General features: G+C 33.3%; 1 protein-coding gene across 3 annotated transcripts in view; it reads left to right on the forward strand.

The window, feature by feature from the left end:
* Positions 1 to 18,939, forward strand: part of LOC140437078 (uncharacterized) — a 223,685-nt gene that overhangs the window by 56,730 nt on the left and 148,016 nt on the right. For all 3 annotated transcript variants that reach the window (XM_072526333.1, XM_072526335.1, XM_072526334.1), the window contains one exon: positions 1,342 to 1,506. In XM_072526333.1, the coding sequence (XP_072382434.1) occupies positions 1,342 to 1,506 (165 nt within the window). The remainder of the gene's footprint in view (positions 1 to 1,341; positions 1,507 to 18,939) is intronic.

Genomic DNA, 18,939 nt, shown 5'->3' on the forward strand with positions numbered 1-18,939 from the left:
ACGATTGAGTCATTTTTTCCACTTGTTGGCGTATTAGTTTCATAGCACAGCATGCATTGAGAACGTGCATACAAGTCGGAAAAAAATTATGGCCATCGTAAAATTAATATCATGGTAAATTATAATTCGATACTAAGACTTAAATTTAATACTTTTCAATATATTCAATACAAAAACGTGTTGCCAAAATATTTGGAGCTCAAACGCTTCGTGTTTAACTGTGAAAGTGTCTATATTGGGCAAACCAGTCAACTGCTTTAATCCAGAAATCGTTTTCACAAATATGACAAGAACAACATCACTGCGCTCACAAAACATAAAAATGAGAAGAAGCATAAATTTGACTTCGAAAACATCAAAATTTTAAAAACCGAGCAAAACAAAAAGAAGAGGGAGATACACGAATCAATAAAAATAAAAAGAAATACGCAATCAATGACAAAAAAGATACACAGTATCTTAAAAAAATATATTTCAATCTGATTTAAATAATAATAAATATAACACCATAAAAGACTCTTAAAGTTTTAATATATCTCCACTTTACCTTTTTCGAAAACACCAACGATACGCCCATATAAAAATAATTATATATTAATGACAGTAAACCATGAGATATCAGATATCAATTTTTAATTGTGTCATTTCATTAAGATCAGTGTCCCGTTTTACGTTTTGGTTAGTAAGTTTTTTATATAATTTACAATAACTTTTTGTTCTTAATCTTGTACATTTTAGAATATTGACAAAGGCAAGGGTTTCCTGCCGAAACGTTGATTTCAATGACACAATAAAATCTAGTTCCAATTTTATTATTACTTATCCCAAGAAATACTAATTTTATATTAAATATAGTATAATTCAAGAAACTCCATATATATATATATATATATATATATATATATATATATATATATATATATATATATATATATATATATGTGTGTGTGTGTGTGTATATGTATATATCCACCATTTAATACAATAAAATGATATATAATCCAATTTTGCATTAATAATTAATTTTTTTAATCTTGTAAATATGCGAAAAAGTCAATTTATGACTGTATAATGTACAAGTATATTTACTTTATATACAGATACAGATATTTACTTTATATCAAACCGTAAAAATTTTAAAATAAAAACAAAAAATTACGGAAATAAAACATGATCAAGCTATTTCGTACTACCTACTACAATAAACGTTTTAGCCCGAAAAACCTGTAATATATCGGTTAAGTACTTCCAAGACTCAACGAAGACAAACAAAGGAAAAAACCGTTAAACTTTACCCGCCCAATGTCCCCCCATTAAGTTTCAACGTGTTTTCTTTTCCAGGTAGTGCTATCGGCATGCTCGTCGTATTTCCAAAAGCTGCTTTTAGAAAACCCCTGCAAGCACCCGACGATCATAATGCCTCAGGATGTCGGTTACGAAGATCTGAAATTCATCATCGAGTTCGTTTACAAGGGGGAAATCGACGTATCTCATGCGGAACTTCAGGTAGGTTCTTATGTTACATTGTCGCTCACAAAGAATGTATAAGTGGGCAGGTAAGAAACGTTAAGGAAATGCCCGAAAAAGAAAAAAAAAACATTAATGTCGTCTTGCAGTTACTTTATCATTAAAAACACGTACCGATGGAAATACTTGAAACCATTTTGTTTATAGTACCTAGCTATTCACCGAAAATACAAATACATTCATGTTTTAAGTTGCTACGTGAATTTTAGTATAAATTATTCTTTTCATCATTAGAAATAGATTTTTCTTTTTAAATAAAAATAACACCTAACTGCCAGAGTTCTCGATATTCAGTCACCATCACAAATAAACAGCTTACGGAATTATTTATCTATTTTTGTGATGTTTTCAAATAATGTACCTTCTTCAGTTATTGCTGTTATTTCTATATGACCTTTTTTATACTTTTAACTCCGATGAATTTTAATAATATTTTAAAAAATATATATTTTAATATTAAAATGTTAAAAGAGTTGAATTTACAACAAAATTTGTTTCAACAAATACTAAAGTACCCGTAAGTCAGTTTTTGATTAACAAAAAAATTCAATATTGAAAGAAAACTATATTTATTACAAAATGTAACTCTATAGTTCATAGTCAAAATGATATTGGCAATGACTTCAGGTATATCTTTATATCATATTATGTATATCAAAATAACATATATGATCATCATAATGAAACATTTATCAGTAGTAATATCCCTAGGACATTGATAACAGACGAGATAATTTCATGACAATCGAAAGCTCGTTCCTTGGTAACAGCACGAAGCCGAAGGCTGAGTGAGATTAGAGACATGGGGAATCTAAAAATTGCATTCCACACCATATCTCCTCAACTAAGCAAAAATTGTTAACGAATTGGTTTCTAGTACTCGTACAGAGTATATCGTGATAATTTTATAAATGAAACGGAAACTGCCAGATTATTTAGTAAAGTATAAAATTTCTAGTTTTCCTCTCCTAATTACTTGATAAAACGGTCATCACTCTTAGATTTTGCAACCCAGTTTTTATCAATTGAAAATCAAACATTAGTAAATTGAAAATCAGTAATGTTGAATCCAGCTTTGCTTTTATGTCGACTGGTGTGCAGCTTGTTAAATGAAAGTAATTAATCACGTCTTATCAGGACCTGATCTAATCAAAAAGTTACCTAAAGATAGGATATCAGCTTCTTTATCCTTTTATTGAAGACGTTTTGTGTATTAATTCATACACATCATCAGTTCATCTACAAATTAATTAAATAAGCAAACATCCATAAAGACAAAAAAATTTGCACATGATTTACCTTATAAAAGATATGGAGCATATTAAGTTGAAAGTGAGAGAAATAGCTTAATTTATGAAACATACAGATTAAAATACACAATGTTCAGTTTTAAGTTAGAAAAAACTAAATCAGTTTTGTAAAAGATGTAAAATGTAACAAGAACAGTATTATAAAAAACTTTGTTGTAACTAACAAAACGAAAAACTATCCAAAATGGAGGACAAACAGGTTTCCAAAATAGCACGGATTATCTAATAAAAAACATTACTATGGTTTGTATTTAACTTTAGGTAACATTATTGAATAAGCTTGTTAGAAAGCAGTATGTATTTGATAAAGTAATTTTACCAACGGAGCACTATGCGCACACTTCAAAGGTTAAGCTAAATATGAAGATATCCAACATGTATTTTATTTGAATGTGTGTTTGTTGAACGACTTATGAGTAGACTCGTGCGGTACGAGTATACGAGAAAAGCAAGAATGACATTTGATCAAGCTCCAACTATCAGTGGTAATTTCAAATAAATTAACATAAACCAGGGTGTTACCAAAGTTAGTGTAAGTTGATATCAATGAAGTAAACAAGGTTTCAAAAAACCTCTTTAATGTGGATCTCAACTTTGCATTAAACTGTGAGGACACAAATATTGGTCAAATAGAGCATTAATATTCGAGCCAAGCAATTATACATGAGATAGAAAATAAGTTCGACAAATCGGAAGAAATATAAAATATCGAAGACCGCTGGAATCAGATCGAAATCATCATGCAAGAAAAAATCAAAAAGTATAAAACTATTAATAATCGCAAACAACAATAGATGATTGATGAAACATTAAGACTAATGGAAAACAGACGAGAACAGAAAAAGAAAAACACTGAGGAATACAACAAAATCAATAAAGAAATCGAAAGGAAAATCCGGGATGCAAAAGAAAAATGGTATAGCAGTAAATGTATTGAAATAGAAGAACTGCCAGAAAAATAATGACACGTTTAATAGGTACAAGAAATAACTGGACTATATAGGTCAACCTCAAGTAGTTTACTTGATAAACAAGGAAATAGCATAGTAAATGAACAAGGCAAACTGGAGAGGTGGAGGAAGAGGAACTGTTTGAAAGAACGGAAATAAAAATCGAAAATATATCGCAACAATAACCTTCTATGAAATGGATAGAGCTATACAACTATCAAAGAATAGGAAAGCAGCCGGTCCAGATGAAATTCCCAGCGAAATAATCAAACTACTCGACAATAAAGGCAAGCATTTTCTTTTAGACATCTTCAATAAAATATACGAAACAGGACATATAAGAACAGACTAGCTACTGTCAACATTTATAATGATACCGAAAAAAAAAACGCTATACTGAATATAATATATAAAAAAAGCCATATACTAAAAATTTTCCTAAGAATACTGCACTCGAGAATTTACAACAAAACAAAATAGAAGTACAACTAAGCCAAACACAGTTTGGTTTCAGAAACAACCTTGGAACCTGAGAAGCATTATTCAGTTTGTAGGTGCTGGTTTAAAGATTTAGGGATATAGAACAGCCAGTTTGTATGTATTTTATCCACCTCGAAAAGGCCTTTGACCAAAATACAAATTTGTATTTGTATGTGCAAACATACGAACTTGTCAGAATACGATTAAAGCAGTGGAAATATGACGTAGAGTGGGGTAGGATTGTATTTTATCCCCCCTACTTTTTAATATCTTCTTCGAATTTATTTTCAAAGACGCCTCAGATGAAGATGCAGGCATTAAAATTGTAGCAACACACGCGCTGGAGATGTTTGAAATACATAAAATTAACTAGGCCGCGTTGCTCAGAATCGAAAGACATGTGTGCGTGGTTCTTTAGATATTTTGTATATTACAGAATTTTTCGAATCGTTACAAAATCAACGGAATTAATATCAACAACAATACGCAGACGACACGGTACTGCTTGCATCCAATGAAAATAAGTTGCAGCTACTTATAAACAGGATGACCGAAAAATTTGTTGAATATGGGCTAAAGCTTGACACTTTTAAGAACTTATGATTGTCAGCAAAACAGAGTTACAACCAATGAATATCAGAGCGTATGGAATAGAGTTAGAAAGAATCTACAATATCACCTATTTGGGCGCCAATGTTAACGATAACTGGAGTATAAGCAAAGAAATAAGAATTCCCATTGAAAAAGCCAGAGCTGCCTTCTATAAACTAAAGAAGATTCTGATTAATAAAGATATTACATTAAACCATACAATCAGATTAATATGCTGCTACATATTCTCCACATTGCTGTATGGCATAGAAAGCTGGTCTCTTACAGGAACACTAATGAACAAACTTGAGGCCTTTGAGATGTGGATTTACCGACGAATATGGCAGATAAGTTGAGTTGATCAAATAACAAATGAAATAGTTTTACACCGAATGAAAAAGAGCACAGAAATAACAAAAATAATAAAAATTCGAAAGTTACAATATTTCGGCCATGTAATGAGATATCCGGAGAGGTATAACCTTCTACACCTCATAATACAGGGCAAGATCGCCGGAAGAAGAGGCCCAGGCGAAAGAAGAACATCCAGGCTCCTAAATCTCCAAGAGACATCTGCTAATCTGTTTCGAGTTGCCGTAAACGAAGTTATTATTGCCAATATGATCGCCAACGTTTGATAATCGGACATAATACTAAAAGAAGAAAGAAGAAGAAGAGCACTGATGATTGTAATGAATAAATCATAGTGGTTAATGTGTGGTTCACTACACTCTGCAAATTAAAAACTATGTAAATGGAATTAATAGTATATATTTTAATGGGAGTACGCCACAAAAGCATTAGGATGGCTAAGTATGTAACACATTTCCAAAAACTGTTTTTAATTTTTTATTAATTAATTTTTTAATTTTAATTTTAACCTCTTCATAATTGATCTTATGTTTAGATATGATAGCATGTTATGCCAGAGCACAAGTGTGCTTACATAAGTTAATATTACTACGTTGGGAAGTTAATCTACCCCTAAGTGACCGTTCTATCTGACCTATGTAATAGAATTACAGCCAACGCAGGAAATGTGGTAAACAACATTAATTTATTGTAGAGAGGACAAAGGTGTCTTGGTTTTGGAAAATAAGTTCCTGACAATTTTAGCGGTTTTACTCGGCTAGTTTTACTTGTGATATTGCTTATTAGTTAAGTTTGTTTCTAACTTCAGGGAAGTATGGTAAGGAAGAATAATGGGATATTGACGAAGTCAAAGGAGTCTCATGTATTGTAGTCTGCAGAACTGTATTATTAACAGTGGTATTTGAGATTGATCTTGATTGGTCAACATTGGGTAAATCATTAATTATGGAACCAGAACTTCTCGAGAAAAGGTATTTATTAATTAAGGAAGAAGGATAGACATTTTCAACAAGAATACTGCTAAGTAAAAGAAGATATTCCCTTCGATTAACCACATGTGATAACCTGTGTAGCCTAAAATTAAGGGCTTGGATGAGGTTGATTTTATATTTAAATAGATGACAAGAATGGTAATTAAGAAACCTGTTGGAAGCCATAAGTTTCCTATACCAACTTGTAACCAAGGTGTTATCTGCCCTCCTGAAAACACGCATTTCCAAAAACGGTATGCTCCTCGTGGTGAAATCTTCTAACATCTCTCCTATCTTCTTCTTCTCCTAATTCACAAGTGAATTGTAAATAAGGATCAAAATCGTTGAACACTGAAAGGGTGGCCCATGCCCTATCCAGTGGTAATGCTAGAATTGGATCATCCTCATAGCGCTTAATAAAAGTATTGTTGGTTCCGTCTTTACTAAATTTTTGCTCCAAGATAACTAAAGTTTTCACATCTCCTTATTCTGTCGTTTTCACCTAAATTTAGGTCAGTTGTCTTCTCCTATACTCAGATATTTTGTTTTAGTCAGGTTTATTGCCTTTTGGTATTCCTCTCGTAATTTCGTATGTTCAGAGTGACCTTTTTCCTGTGCCAGTATTATCTGGTCATCAGCAAATTGTAATGTATATAGGTTCTATGTTGTCCAATGATATACCAATTCCATGGGACTTCTCTTTCCAATTTATCATTCCATATTCAATATAAATTTTAAACCAGGTAGTTGAAAGAGAACATCCCTGTTTAAGACAGTTGTGTGAAATCCGTTTGTTGTCCTGTTTCAAATTTTTAATTGTTGTGTATATGTATGTGTTATATCTCCGTGATAGCTTTAATTAATTAATTTCTTATATGTGTCTTGCCCGTTGCTTCCCATAATTTGGTTATCGGTACATTGTCGTAGGCTTTAATTAAATCTATGAAAAGTAAATGGAGGTTTCTTCCCGGAGTTATTTGCCTTTCTTTTTTATTATTTGCTTCAACAAAAACAAATGATACATACTCAAACGTCCTACTCTAAATCCAAATTGTTCTTCTGCTTCTCTATACCTATATTCATCTTCAATCAATTATTTTATTACTTTTCGGTACAGCCTTCCGAAACTTGATGTTACTGTAATGCCTCTGTTTTCTACTTGTCCGGTATTTTCCCCACCTTACTTAATACATTTGTTAAACATGTCTTTCATCATTATTTTTAACTTTTTATCTACTTTAATTTTTCCATCGTAAAAAAATGTACATGACGAAAAAATATTATTTCACTATTCTCTTTTCTCAATTAAATATTTATCGTCATCATCTAAAAAGCTAACAACGTCACAACGAAAGACTAAAAGAAATATACCTATCATTATCTCCTGCTATGATTGTGTTACCCGAAGTTGCACATAAAGTTACGTGTCGTGGAAAAAATGTTATAAAAGATCAACGACCTGACTATAAGCACACGTACAGTGTCTCTGTTGTTGCACTGTTTAGTTTGTAGATGTTCTAATTTACAAGGAGGTTTTGATATATACTTGTTTAGGCATTTAAAAATAAATAATTAAATAAATTTTTAATTTGTGTTGCAAATTATTTTACATATGTTACATGTTAGCATTTATTTTAGAATATTTTGTCGAATATGGTATTATTTCCGATTTACTACAATAGTTTAAACGAAAATATATAAGGAAGTAAATAATAAAGAGTTATTAAAAATGGAGAAGATATTCTATTATCGAGATACCCTGACACTAAAGTGTCAGGCTGTGTGTTAGTGTTCAGTTGAATTTCATGGCTACCTCCTTACCACAATACGTTTTTCATACTTCTTGCATAGTAATTTTCATTCATAAAAATAAAGTACTCCTCAATTTTTACATGACAGTGGATAAGCAAGTGGTTGTATAACATTTTCAACAAAGGTATATCTTCTTTTTCAAGTTGCATCTTCTATCGAAGGTTGGAAATCATTCTGGCTATGCGGGCCCTGTGGACTGCCACTCTAAATAGTTCTGCACTACTGCATTCAAACCACTCCCTCAAGTTCTTAAGCCACGATATTCTTCGTCTTCCCACATTTTGCTTTCGTCGAATTTTGCCTTGCACAAGAGTTGAAATAATGAGTATTTTGACCCTCTCATCACATATATACTAAATACTCAAGTTTTCTTCTTTTGATAGTCAACAATATTTCAGCTTCATTTCCTATTCTAGTAGAATTCTTTTGTAACACCAAAATTCAAAGGCGGCCAACTTATTCAGATGCACTTGTTTCAGTGTTCATGCTTCCAAGCCATTAAAAAGAGTAGTGAATACGTAACACCGAAGCATCCTTAGGCATAGTCCTAACCTTATATCCTAGCAACAAAGAAACTTTCTAAGTTAAACGAATGATGTACGTGCTATTTCAATACGTGTCTTTATTTCTTTGGTTTGGTCTGCATTTGATGTTATCGATGTTCCTAAGTATTTGTAGATATCCACACTCTCAATTACAGTATCTTCTACAATCAATTGGATATTTGCATCTGCCGATTTAGTCATGATCATGCATTTAGTTTTCTTCAAATTCATCCATTCAAATCATTGTTGTTATCCGTCATTATTACTGCAAAATGCAAGTTATTCATTCACTATTGATATACATATTATACGTTCTATTGAATCTGAGAGCGCTATACATACCGCTTCACTGTAGAAATTTGAGAGTAGTGGTGACAGCACGCAACCCTGGCGGACCTCTCTTTGTATTTTGATCTCTCGGGTGTTCTGATTGTCAACTCTTACCTTGGCAGTTTGATTCCAATATAGATTAGAAATAATTTTTATATCAAGGCTGTAAATATTTTTGCTTTTTAATATATCTACAAGCTTTTTATGTTGAACCTTATCAAATGCCTTTTCAAAATCTAGTAAAACATCAGTACATGTGCAGATTCATGTCAATGCATCTCTGGGCCAGCACATTCTAGCCGAACAAAACATTTTTTGGGTCCATACCATTTCTGAAGCCAAATTGTGCGTCACTAATTTAATATTCAAGGGTTTTAATATTCAAGAAAAAATGTTTTCAATGTGTGACTCATTAAAATTAAATCTCTTGTTCTGTGATCTGAGAAGGATGTTGCACTTGACTTTTTGGTTATTGCCACAAAGGTGGATTGTGGCAGTCTGATATATTAGATTAAAGAGTTCAAATATTACATCAATAACATCTTCATCAATGAGTTTTAATAATTCGATGGACACATAATCTGGTACATTAGCTTTGCCCTCTTTTGTGTTTTTGATGGCATAGATGACTTCTGCCCGTAATATTGGTGGTGTTCCCTGTGGTTTCTAATGACAGTTCTTCTCTTTCATCATTAAATAGCTTTTGAATGTAATTGGTTCAGTGGCACAATCTTTCCTTTACATCAGTAATAATATTTTTTTAATCACTTTTAAGGATATTCGTTCTTGTGCTTTTCTGGAACCTGTCATTTATCTAGATCTTTTATCTATTTATTTTTATCCAGATTTTTTGCTTGCATCTGTCTGAGAGCCACCTCTCTTTTGTCTCTCGAATTTTTTTTCTGATGTTTTTCTGATTTTTTTTTTTTTGTATTCAGGTCTTTTACTTTATATTTTCTTCGTTCTTTCATAAGTTCAAGAATTTCAAGTTTTTTTTTTCAAGTAGTTTGGGGGTTTCTTTTCCAACTGACACAAGGGCATGTTGAATTTTTTCCCATTTTTGGTCAATAGTTAGAGTTTCTGCATTCTTCTTTGACTTTTTTAAGTTCTCGTTTATTTTAAATTTCGTTTCCGCATATGTGTTGTCTTGTTTGAGCCGTTTTGTATCCATGATTTTTTGTAGCTAGGGTACTTTACATGTCCGCTCCTGAATAAGTTTTGGATGATATATTTTCTATATTTTGTATTGACAATAATATAATCTATTTGATTTTTTTACTATTTTGTTATTATTATCAGCTGGTGACCCCCATGTGTATAATGTACGTTTAGGAAGTTTAAACAAGATATTTGTAATTATGAGTTTCTCATTGATACAGAAATCAAACAGTCTATCGCCACGTTTTTTATTCCTCTCCTTCAGTCCATATCGCCCCACACAATTCTCCACTTCTACTTGGTCACTTTAGCGTTTAAATCTCGCATTATAATTTTTGTATCCTATTTTTTAGTTAGCTTTAAAACATTGTCAATTTGTTCATAGGAGTTTTCTATGGTGTCTTCATCCTTGTCTGCAGTGGGTGCATATACTTGGATTATATTTATTTTACGTTTTACATGAGAGTTGAGAGACAGCATCAATACTCGATCAGAGTAGGGAACAAAGTTACACACAGCTTTTTGAGAATCTTTATCAACTATAATGTCTCCATACCTGTGATTAGAGTTGTTGCTAACGGAATAATATATTGTTCCATTTCTGATGTTACGTTTTCCTGATTCAGGCCATTGCATATCGCTAAGACCTATTATGTTAATTTTCATTCTGCGCATTTCTGACACAGTGTTATCTAGTTTAGGGTTTGATATAAACGTCTTACGTTCCATATTACGATTTTCAAGGCTATAGGGTTTTTCTTATTTGTTTGACAGAGATTTACCTTGATGACGACCTGAGAGGCCCTGTCGTCTAAATCTGATTGTTCTCCCTGTCGGATCTTGGATTATGAGCTCCATGATCATTAAGTAAATTTTCGATTAGTGGGTCCATGATGATTTTTACTAAGGATATTTATGCGAATCTTTAATGTTGTAGTCATCCTGTGGTTTTCCATATCTCAATGCCGTTGACTAATTTAGCTCTTCTCCTTCGGAGTTAATTTCTTAGCACCAGGGTAATGAAGTGCCTTACCACGTGTCGGTTCTTCCACTCGTAGCTGTTGACCAACAAATGGGAGATTTTACTTATACCGGTTATAGTTCTGTTAATTTAAAACTTGTAGTATCCAATAATGGACCGATCTAGGATAATTTCCCTTACGCTCTATCTTGGTACTGGTGATGCCGCTGCCCGACATCAGAGTAGGATATGGGAAGTGGGAAGGGAAGGGAAACTTTGGTAGTTAGATGGGAGAATACATCTAGGACATAATAATTATTAGATTAGGAGGCAATTAAGGCTCACGTGGTCAGGATCTCATGGTATAAATATCATCAAAGGTCTTCTAGATAATTTATCCACAAATTATCAACAATTAGTCTCCTTATTATAGTGCCAAAGATTAATCTGCTGTAAGTCCTTAAAAAATATCTAAGGAGACCTTTGGTAGTAATGGATCGATTTTAACGTCTGATATTAGCTAAATGCCGTTATCCCTGTTATTTGTAACCCTATTACGACCGTATCCTCGCTTTCTGTCAATACTTTCTGTTTCCTCTTACAAACTTACGATTCGTTTGCATAGCTCTGTGAAATACTAAGATGACTTATGAGAATTAGGCGATTACATACGCTATTATTTTTTAAGATGAGTATTATTACTACGTTTACAATATGAAAAGGGGGAATTTTTCGACATTGTAAATAAATATACTCGTAGCAGAACTTTACTTTACTTTTAACAACCATTTTATAAGCAAAATGACAAAAAGGTTAAGAATTTATAAAACGCATTTGCCTATCTAAGAATCCTGTTTCAATTTACAGGGATGAGCAAGAATGATGACATTATGTACAGTTTATTATGTCAGGGATTGCTTTTTACAGTACAACTGGGTAAATTGCTGGCCCACCGGTACCTATATACCGCTGTATAATTTCTACTACTTTAAACCTGCGGTCTGCGTACTGAACCCTGCTTACAGATAGTTAGATTTTGAAGTCTTTTGCGCATTCTGTTAGCAAGCAACGATAAAATAAAACTGCCAGAATCAAGATAATAACATTCAACTGCATTCGCATTGATTAATAAATCTTCGGAGATATTCTGATTTGAGTGAAACATAACGTAGAAAGAACATATCGATACGATATGGTATATATATGATGCACACTCAGCCTCATTAGAATGTGTAACGTGAATATTTTCCAGGCAAAGTTACGGATGAGAAAGGATAAAATATAGTTTGTCCATAGAAACGGAGTATATCAGCATGTGAATAAATAGAAAAACTTGAATATAATATGAGAACTCTGATTTGAAAGTCAGTAGCGTTCAACATTATTTTTTTAGTTGGGTAGAATAATTTTAAACGTTAGTGTTTTTTTATTAAAAGAGAACAGTGGCATCTTATCCTACGATCAACCAACATTTTGTATTTAACTTGATTAAATACTTTAACTTGATTAAATTTAAAATGGTAATTGAATTTGCACACTCCCATTGCTAGATTTTTTATCCGAGTTTAAACCAACGTTTATCACAGAAGTTCGAAAGGTTTGGCGCGTTTGTGTGAGTTAACACTTCACTCTTTATATGGTTATATAATTGTTCTTCATGACCTTTGGCAATCTTCTTCATTTGTTATTTAATTATTTCTATGTGGAGTTCCCTATGTAGGTCTTTGTTGCGGATATATCTCGGACCATTGACTAAATTCCTTACTATTCGATTTTGGACTCTTTAGAAGCAAGCAAAGTTTATTAGTACAGTTGTAGAGCATATGACCGTACTAATTTGAGTATTGGTTTGTATACTATTATCTCGTTTTTGATTGTAAGTCGTAAGCTTCTTCCTAATCACCAATATAACTTCTTATATTTCAGTTTCAGCTGTTCAGTTTTCTTTTTAATGTGTTCCTGTCATTTTAATTTGCTATAGAGATGTAGTCCTAAGTATTTAACTGTTTTCTTTAATGATAAATCGTTTGGTATTAGTGCGATGTCGTTTATTTTCTCGATAACATTTATAGAATACCTGACGTAACTTTTAGACCAGTCAGTAGACTGATTTAATTTGGAAACATAAAATCAGTAACTCACTAAAAGCAGACATTAAGAACGATAGATGCATAAGAGCCAAAGAAATTCGAAAATAAATTAATATCTGTCTTGCGCGTTTGTTAGTATACCTGACAGTCCAATCTCTTGCATTTTTGGCCAGTTGCAAGTGTTTCTGTCTAGTTTACTTAGCTGTCATTTGCAACTTATTTACACCGCCATCTTTTAAACTAGCAACGAAATATCAACAGATTCCTGTTTAGAACTGCATATATCATTGTTTTCATGCAAAAACTTAATTTCGACAATTTTGTCAGATACCATTATTTATACCCGAACCCTTCAAATATTTTCCTCCAATAATAAACACTGTTACGAGGTCAATCAAAAGGGATCAGATCTGGAAGCAATGGCAGAACTTTCAGTTCCAAAAAAACTTATCCAGCTTGTTAAGTTATGTGTGAATAGCTGTAGATTCAGAGTACGGATAGGTAACAAACTAATGTGTGAATAGCTGTAGATTCAGAGTACGGATAGGTAACAAACTTTCAGAATCTTTCGAAATAAGCAGTGTCCTGAAACAAGGAGATGTCCTGTCAGCTTTCCTCTTTAATATCATCTTAGAGAAAGTAGTAAGAGCAGCACAACTTAAAACAGAATTACTGACAGTAAATGGACCAAAATTACTACTAGCATACGTAGATGAATTGTGGGAAACACAGTCACCAATGTGAAGGAGACTTTTAATAAATTGGTGGTAGAGGCAAAGAAAACTGGTTTAAGGGTAAACGAAGAGAAAACCTAATAGATGTGCATCAACAAGGGACGTGATAACGTGATAGAATAGGGCAAAATTTTACAATAGACCCATATAACTTTGAAGGAGTGGAGAGTTTTAAATATCTCGGAGCAACAACCACTACAGATAACGATATCGCGGAAGAGATTAAAGTAAGGATTCAGGCAGCAAACAGATGTATGTACAGCCTCCACAATACTATTAAATCTAAAAGCCTAACACGAACATCAAAGATTAGAATATATAAAACGGTGATTAGACCGGTGCTCATGTATGGGTGTGAAACGTGGACCCTAACCAAAAAAACTGAAAGAAAACTTAGATGTTTTGAGAGGAAAATCCTCAGAAGAATCTTTGGGTCTTATCACGACATTAATAGCAACCAATACCGAATGAGAACAAATGCTGAGGTCAAACAGATGTATAGAGCAAGCGATATAGTCCAAAAGATTAAATCTCAACGTCTAAGATGGACTGGCCATGTCCATAAACTCCCTAATAACCTCCTTGCCAAGTTAATATCGGAGGAAGCCCCCACAGGAAGAAGGCCCTTAGGACGTCCACGAATGCGATGGAGAGAGAATATATGGTCAGATCTAGGAACAATGGGGCTACCCACTAACCCAACTATTATGGACGACTGTTCAAGATGGAAGCAAGTTGTGCAGTCAGCTAAAACCCACCACGGGTTGTAGTGCTACGAGAAGAAGAAGAAGAAGAGGTCAATCAAGATCAGTTGAATTCACACAGGCAAGGTATTGAAACTTACGTACACAGTGTATTTGTATACAAAAATGTTATCCGGGTGATTTAGATTTCGTGTGGGGGTTATTACTTTTGTTTTCTCTGTATGAAGGCTAAGTTTCCTCATTGGTAGTTTTAGAATCACTTCTGGACCAATCCTCATTTGAGAAGTGAATTCCTGCCTCATATCACTTAGCACTTAGCAATGGTACAGGATGTGTATGGAGTCTCTTCCACTTCGCATTTTCTATTTCATTTTGTATATATGTTTTCGTAAACTACAATGTCCAGTCACCATTTCGGTGACCGTTTTAATCTCTTGTTTATTGAGGTTCATAAAATTCTCCTATGAGGTTTTTATCAATATTATTGATTATACTAATAAGCAAATCCGTTAATCTGGATTTGCCCTTAAGTGGCTCTCCATTACTTTTGATGATTCCTTATCAGCTTCTTCTGAACCTAGTTTCTTGCAGCATCTGTAGTGATGTCATACAATGGTTCTGGGCCTGCAAAGTTTTCTCCCGAGCCTTATTTTCCAACAAATCTGCTCATGCATCTTTTTATTACCCGGCATCCATATTAAAGACACATTATTGTCTTTTGCCAAATTTGGTTATTGAGGATATCTTTGCTGTTCCTCAACAGTTTTGATTTAGTGAGTCGGTTCTTTTCGGCCAGAATATCCGCTTGGCTATTTATATAAATGTTGATTTTCTTTGCTTTGGAGTCTCCAGCTATGATTTCATCAATGCAGGCCACCAAAGCAACAACTTCAGCCTGAAACACACGTTTGATCTAGTACCATGGGCAGTTTTAGATTCATCAGTGAACCATATTAAGTCCCCAGTAATGTTTGGGAGTTTTTGTTCTCTAGATAGTAAATTGTGTTAATCTTCTCAGTGAAGATTAGTTCTGGTGTCATCATATCTGAGTTCATCTGAAAGATGGATTCCTTAAATATAGTCCCAGTAGTATTTGTGTAGCCATTCAATACATAATTAGGTCTCCAAGTTTTGTTTGCTTTACGTCTCATAATGGACATAAAGGCTATTGCCGAAATATATTTCAGCTGAGAAAGACCTGCGATAGCCTTTAAAGATTCCGTTCCTGTATTATTCAATGCTCGTGTCATATTTAGAAGCGCTTATTTTTGTAGGGTGGTGAGAGAGTTTGCACAAGATTGCAAAGATGTATTTTTTCACCAAAGTACTGAACCATACGTAACTGTCGGTCGTATTACTGATGTATATAATCAACATATTACGTTGGGTTTCAGCCCCGACGATTAACCTACAACTCGTCTGCAGTTCCAGAAGAGTTTGGAATTCAAATTTAATCCTAGATACTTGACCTCATTGGTTCTTTCTAGTTCCTCCACAAATAAGTTCAGCCCACTCAGTCCATTAAGCTTCTTCTTATTAATAAAGGCTACTAGTTTAGTAGAAGGGTTCACAGAGAAGTTCTCTTTCACACACCAAGTGTCGATGTAATGAAGGACATATCACATCTGATTCGCAAGAATATTGGGAAATTTTCCTCTGGTCACTATTACAATATCGTCTGCGAAATTCTGGACTAAGATTCCTTGGCTGCTAAGCCCATATTTCATAATTTTGATGACAATACATCCCCTTAAGGACACCCTTTAGTTTCACTCAGGTTCATGGCATCTCCATACATATCTGCGGATATTATTCTACGCTGAAGCATTTCCATGCTTATAGTTATCAATCCTTTTTATAATTCTTTAATACCTTTAACTCTAACTTATTTTGTCCCAATCATCAAGTCTTATCATTTATATTGCCTAGCTCAATATGTGTTACTACCCTCTCTGTATAGTTGCTCCTTGTCACTAGTCTACTATTTCATGTCAAATATCATGAGAAAATTCAAAAGATATTCACAAACGGTATTTTTCTTCTATAATATTACCCTGAAGTTTCCCTACTATCTAGTCCAACACTAATGAAAATAAATAAGTAATATGCACTGAGCGCTGATGCAATCCTACGTGGACATGAAATTCCTTTCTCTCTTACATCTGTCCCAACACTAGTTGTTACTGCATCATACATATGTATCCCACAATCTTCATATGTTTACTACCTTCCCTCATGGAGTATTGGGCGTTCTTTCGTTTCTTAGCCTAAAGTTGTAGCATTTGCAAATTCTTTGAAATATATATTGAAATGTATTGGAATCCCCTCGTATTTGCTAAATCAATCGAAGAATTTTTAGTGTATTTCATTTCCCATTCGTACGTATTAAAACACCAAATTTTTCCAATTCATCTTTACGTCGCCGAAGTTAATGTAAACCATTTTATATTTTGTTTATATTTCACAAGATGCATATTTTGTCGGTATTCTTTGATTGAAGCCTCTTTTATAATATTCTATGTTTCAAATAAATATTCCAGTTTATTGTTTTGTGTATACCAAGATTGTGCGAATGAATTTTAAAAGTAAGTGTTCACTCTGGGTAAGGCCGGTCGCTGTTAAAGGCGTGTTTAGTTTTATTGGAGTCAGAATTTATTTTCAAATTCGTAATCTTTTCGTTTTCCTTTTTTTGTCATGGTAATATAGTATAAAGTGGCAGTAGCAGTTAAATGTGTAGTATTGACTAGTCAATAGTTGCAGTTTAAGTGAGGTTCCAGAAGGTGAGGAACACGAATCGTTGTTTCCATCCTCGTTTTGTTTCTCCCTGGTTGTCATCCCAGGCTTTTTGGCAGTTTGGAGATGAATTTGTTCATGTTCAGAGATTTTCAATCTAGTTTCTGTCCCCAGAGGTTTTAATGGACCCAGTTCCCGACCCCAGACATGCAGAGTGAAATATAGTGAAATTTAAAGTAACTTTTTGTGTTAAATTTTAAAGTGAAGATGGAATTTTTTTTTTTAAATAATAATTGCTTTCATTATTTAAAAAGATAATTTTTTATTTGCAATAATTTTTTTATTTGCCACAGTTTATAGCTCAGTAACATTTGTAAGTTTTTGTAGCATCTCCCGAGTTTGTAAATGAATAGAACACATGTAAGTTTTCTTTGTTATTTTTGGTATAAATCTCTACTGTATAAATGTAACTAATAATATAGTAATTTTTGTGCCATCTGTATTTTTGTAACTGTTTGTGGTGACACAACAATAAATGTTTAATTTATCTCTCTGAACCATTTTGTTTATTTTAGAAAAGTCTCCTAACTCCTGTTTGTGTTCTTTATTTTAGGAAAGAAGAGCCTTTTTTCCTTTTTCCAGCAAGATTAGGATTCTTCGAAGTGGCTTCCTTATTTCAAATAGCTAGAGGTCTTTCTTGTTGTTTTTTGGTAACCCTTTGGTCTAGGAGATTCATGTCAGTACCCCTTTGTTTCATTTTTTTTGTAGTTGCCCCAATCCGACCCCTTGTCATCAACGTATCCACGACCCAGCTCTCCAAACAAACCCTGAGTGCCGTTCGCACAGTTTCGTTTATTTTGCTTGCCATATCTCCACCGCCAGTAGTTTCTGTCCCCAGTTTTCAAACCCCCTATAATTATACCCTATGTGGTAGGCAAAATATTTCGTTACAAAGTAAAAGATGGCTGATTAGCTGGATCAGCGCATCCTCTTCTGTTTTATTCCTTCGAAATTTTTTCTACTAGTCTTTCCTGTTTCTCTATTTCTCGCTCTCTGTTTGACCTCTGCTTTATTTTGGTCTTTTCTTAGTGTATATTTATTCCATTTCCTTCTTTTAATCGTGAATTATTTTCTCCTCTTTTGTTTTTCTCCATAGTTCTGCGTTTGTTATTTTATCAATCCAGTATGTTTTTAGGATTTTTCTGAACGATTTATTTATAAAGGTTTGTAATTTTTCGGCAATTCTGCAGAAAGACGGTTTTAGTATTAATTTCAATGCAGGGCATCTGTCATCCGCTTATACGTATTTCAACATCATTAGGTATCATCAGAGCGTCATATGCAAAGGCTCTGAATCGAAATTAAATCTCTCCCGTCATAGTACAATAATTATATGCAGACGTTACAACGTTATCTAATAACATTAGAAAATTAAAATTAATTATTGTACTTTGACGGGAGAGATCTAATTTCGATTCATAGCCTCTGCATATGTCACTGATCAGACCTACTAAGGTTGAAATACGTATAAGCGGATGGCAGATGCCCTGCATTGAAATGAAATCTAAAAAGGTCTTTCTCGTTTTATTTATTTACTCGGTCAAGTACTAGAAACTAATTCACTAAGAATTTTTGCCGCGTTGAACGACACGTGGAATTTAAATTGTAGAT

The sequence above is a fragment of the Diabrotica undecimpunctata genome, chromosome 3 (assembly GCF_040954645.1).
Source record: "Diabrotica undecimpunctata isolate CICGRU chromosome 3, icDiaUnde3, whole genome shotgun sequence".
NCBI classification, from domain to species: domain Eukaryota; kingdom Metazoa; phylum Arthropoda; class Insecta; order Coleoptera; family Chrysomelidae; genus Diabrotica; species Diabrotica undecimpunctata.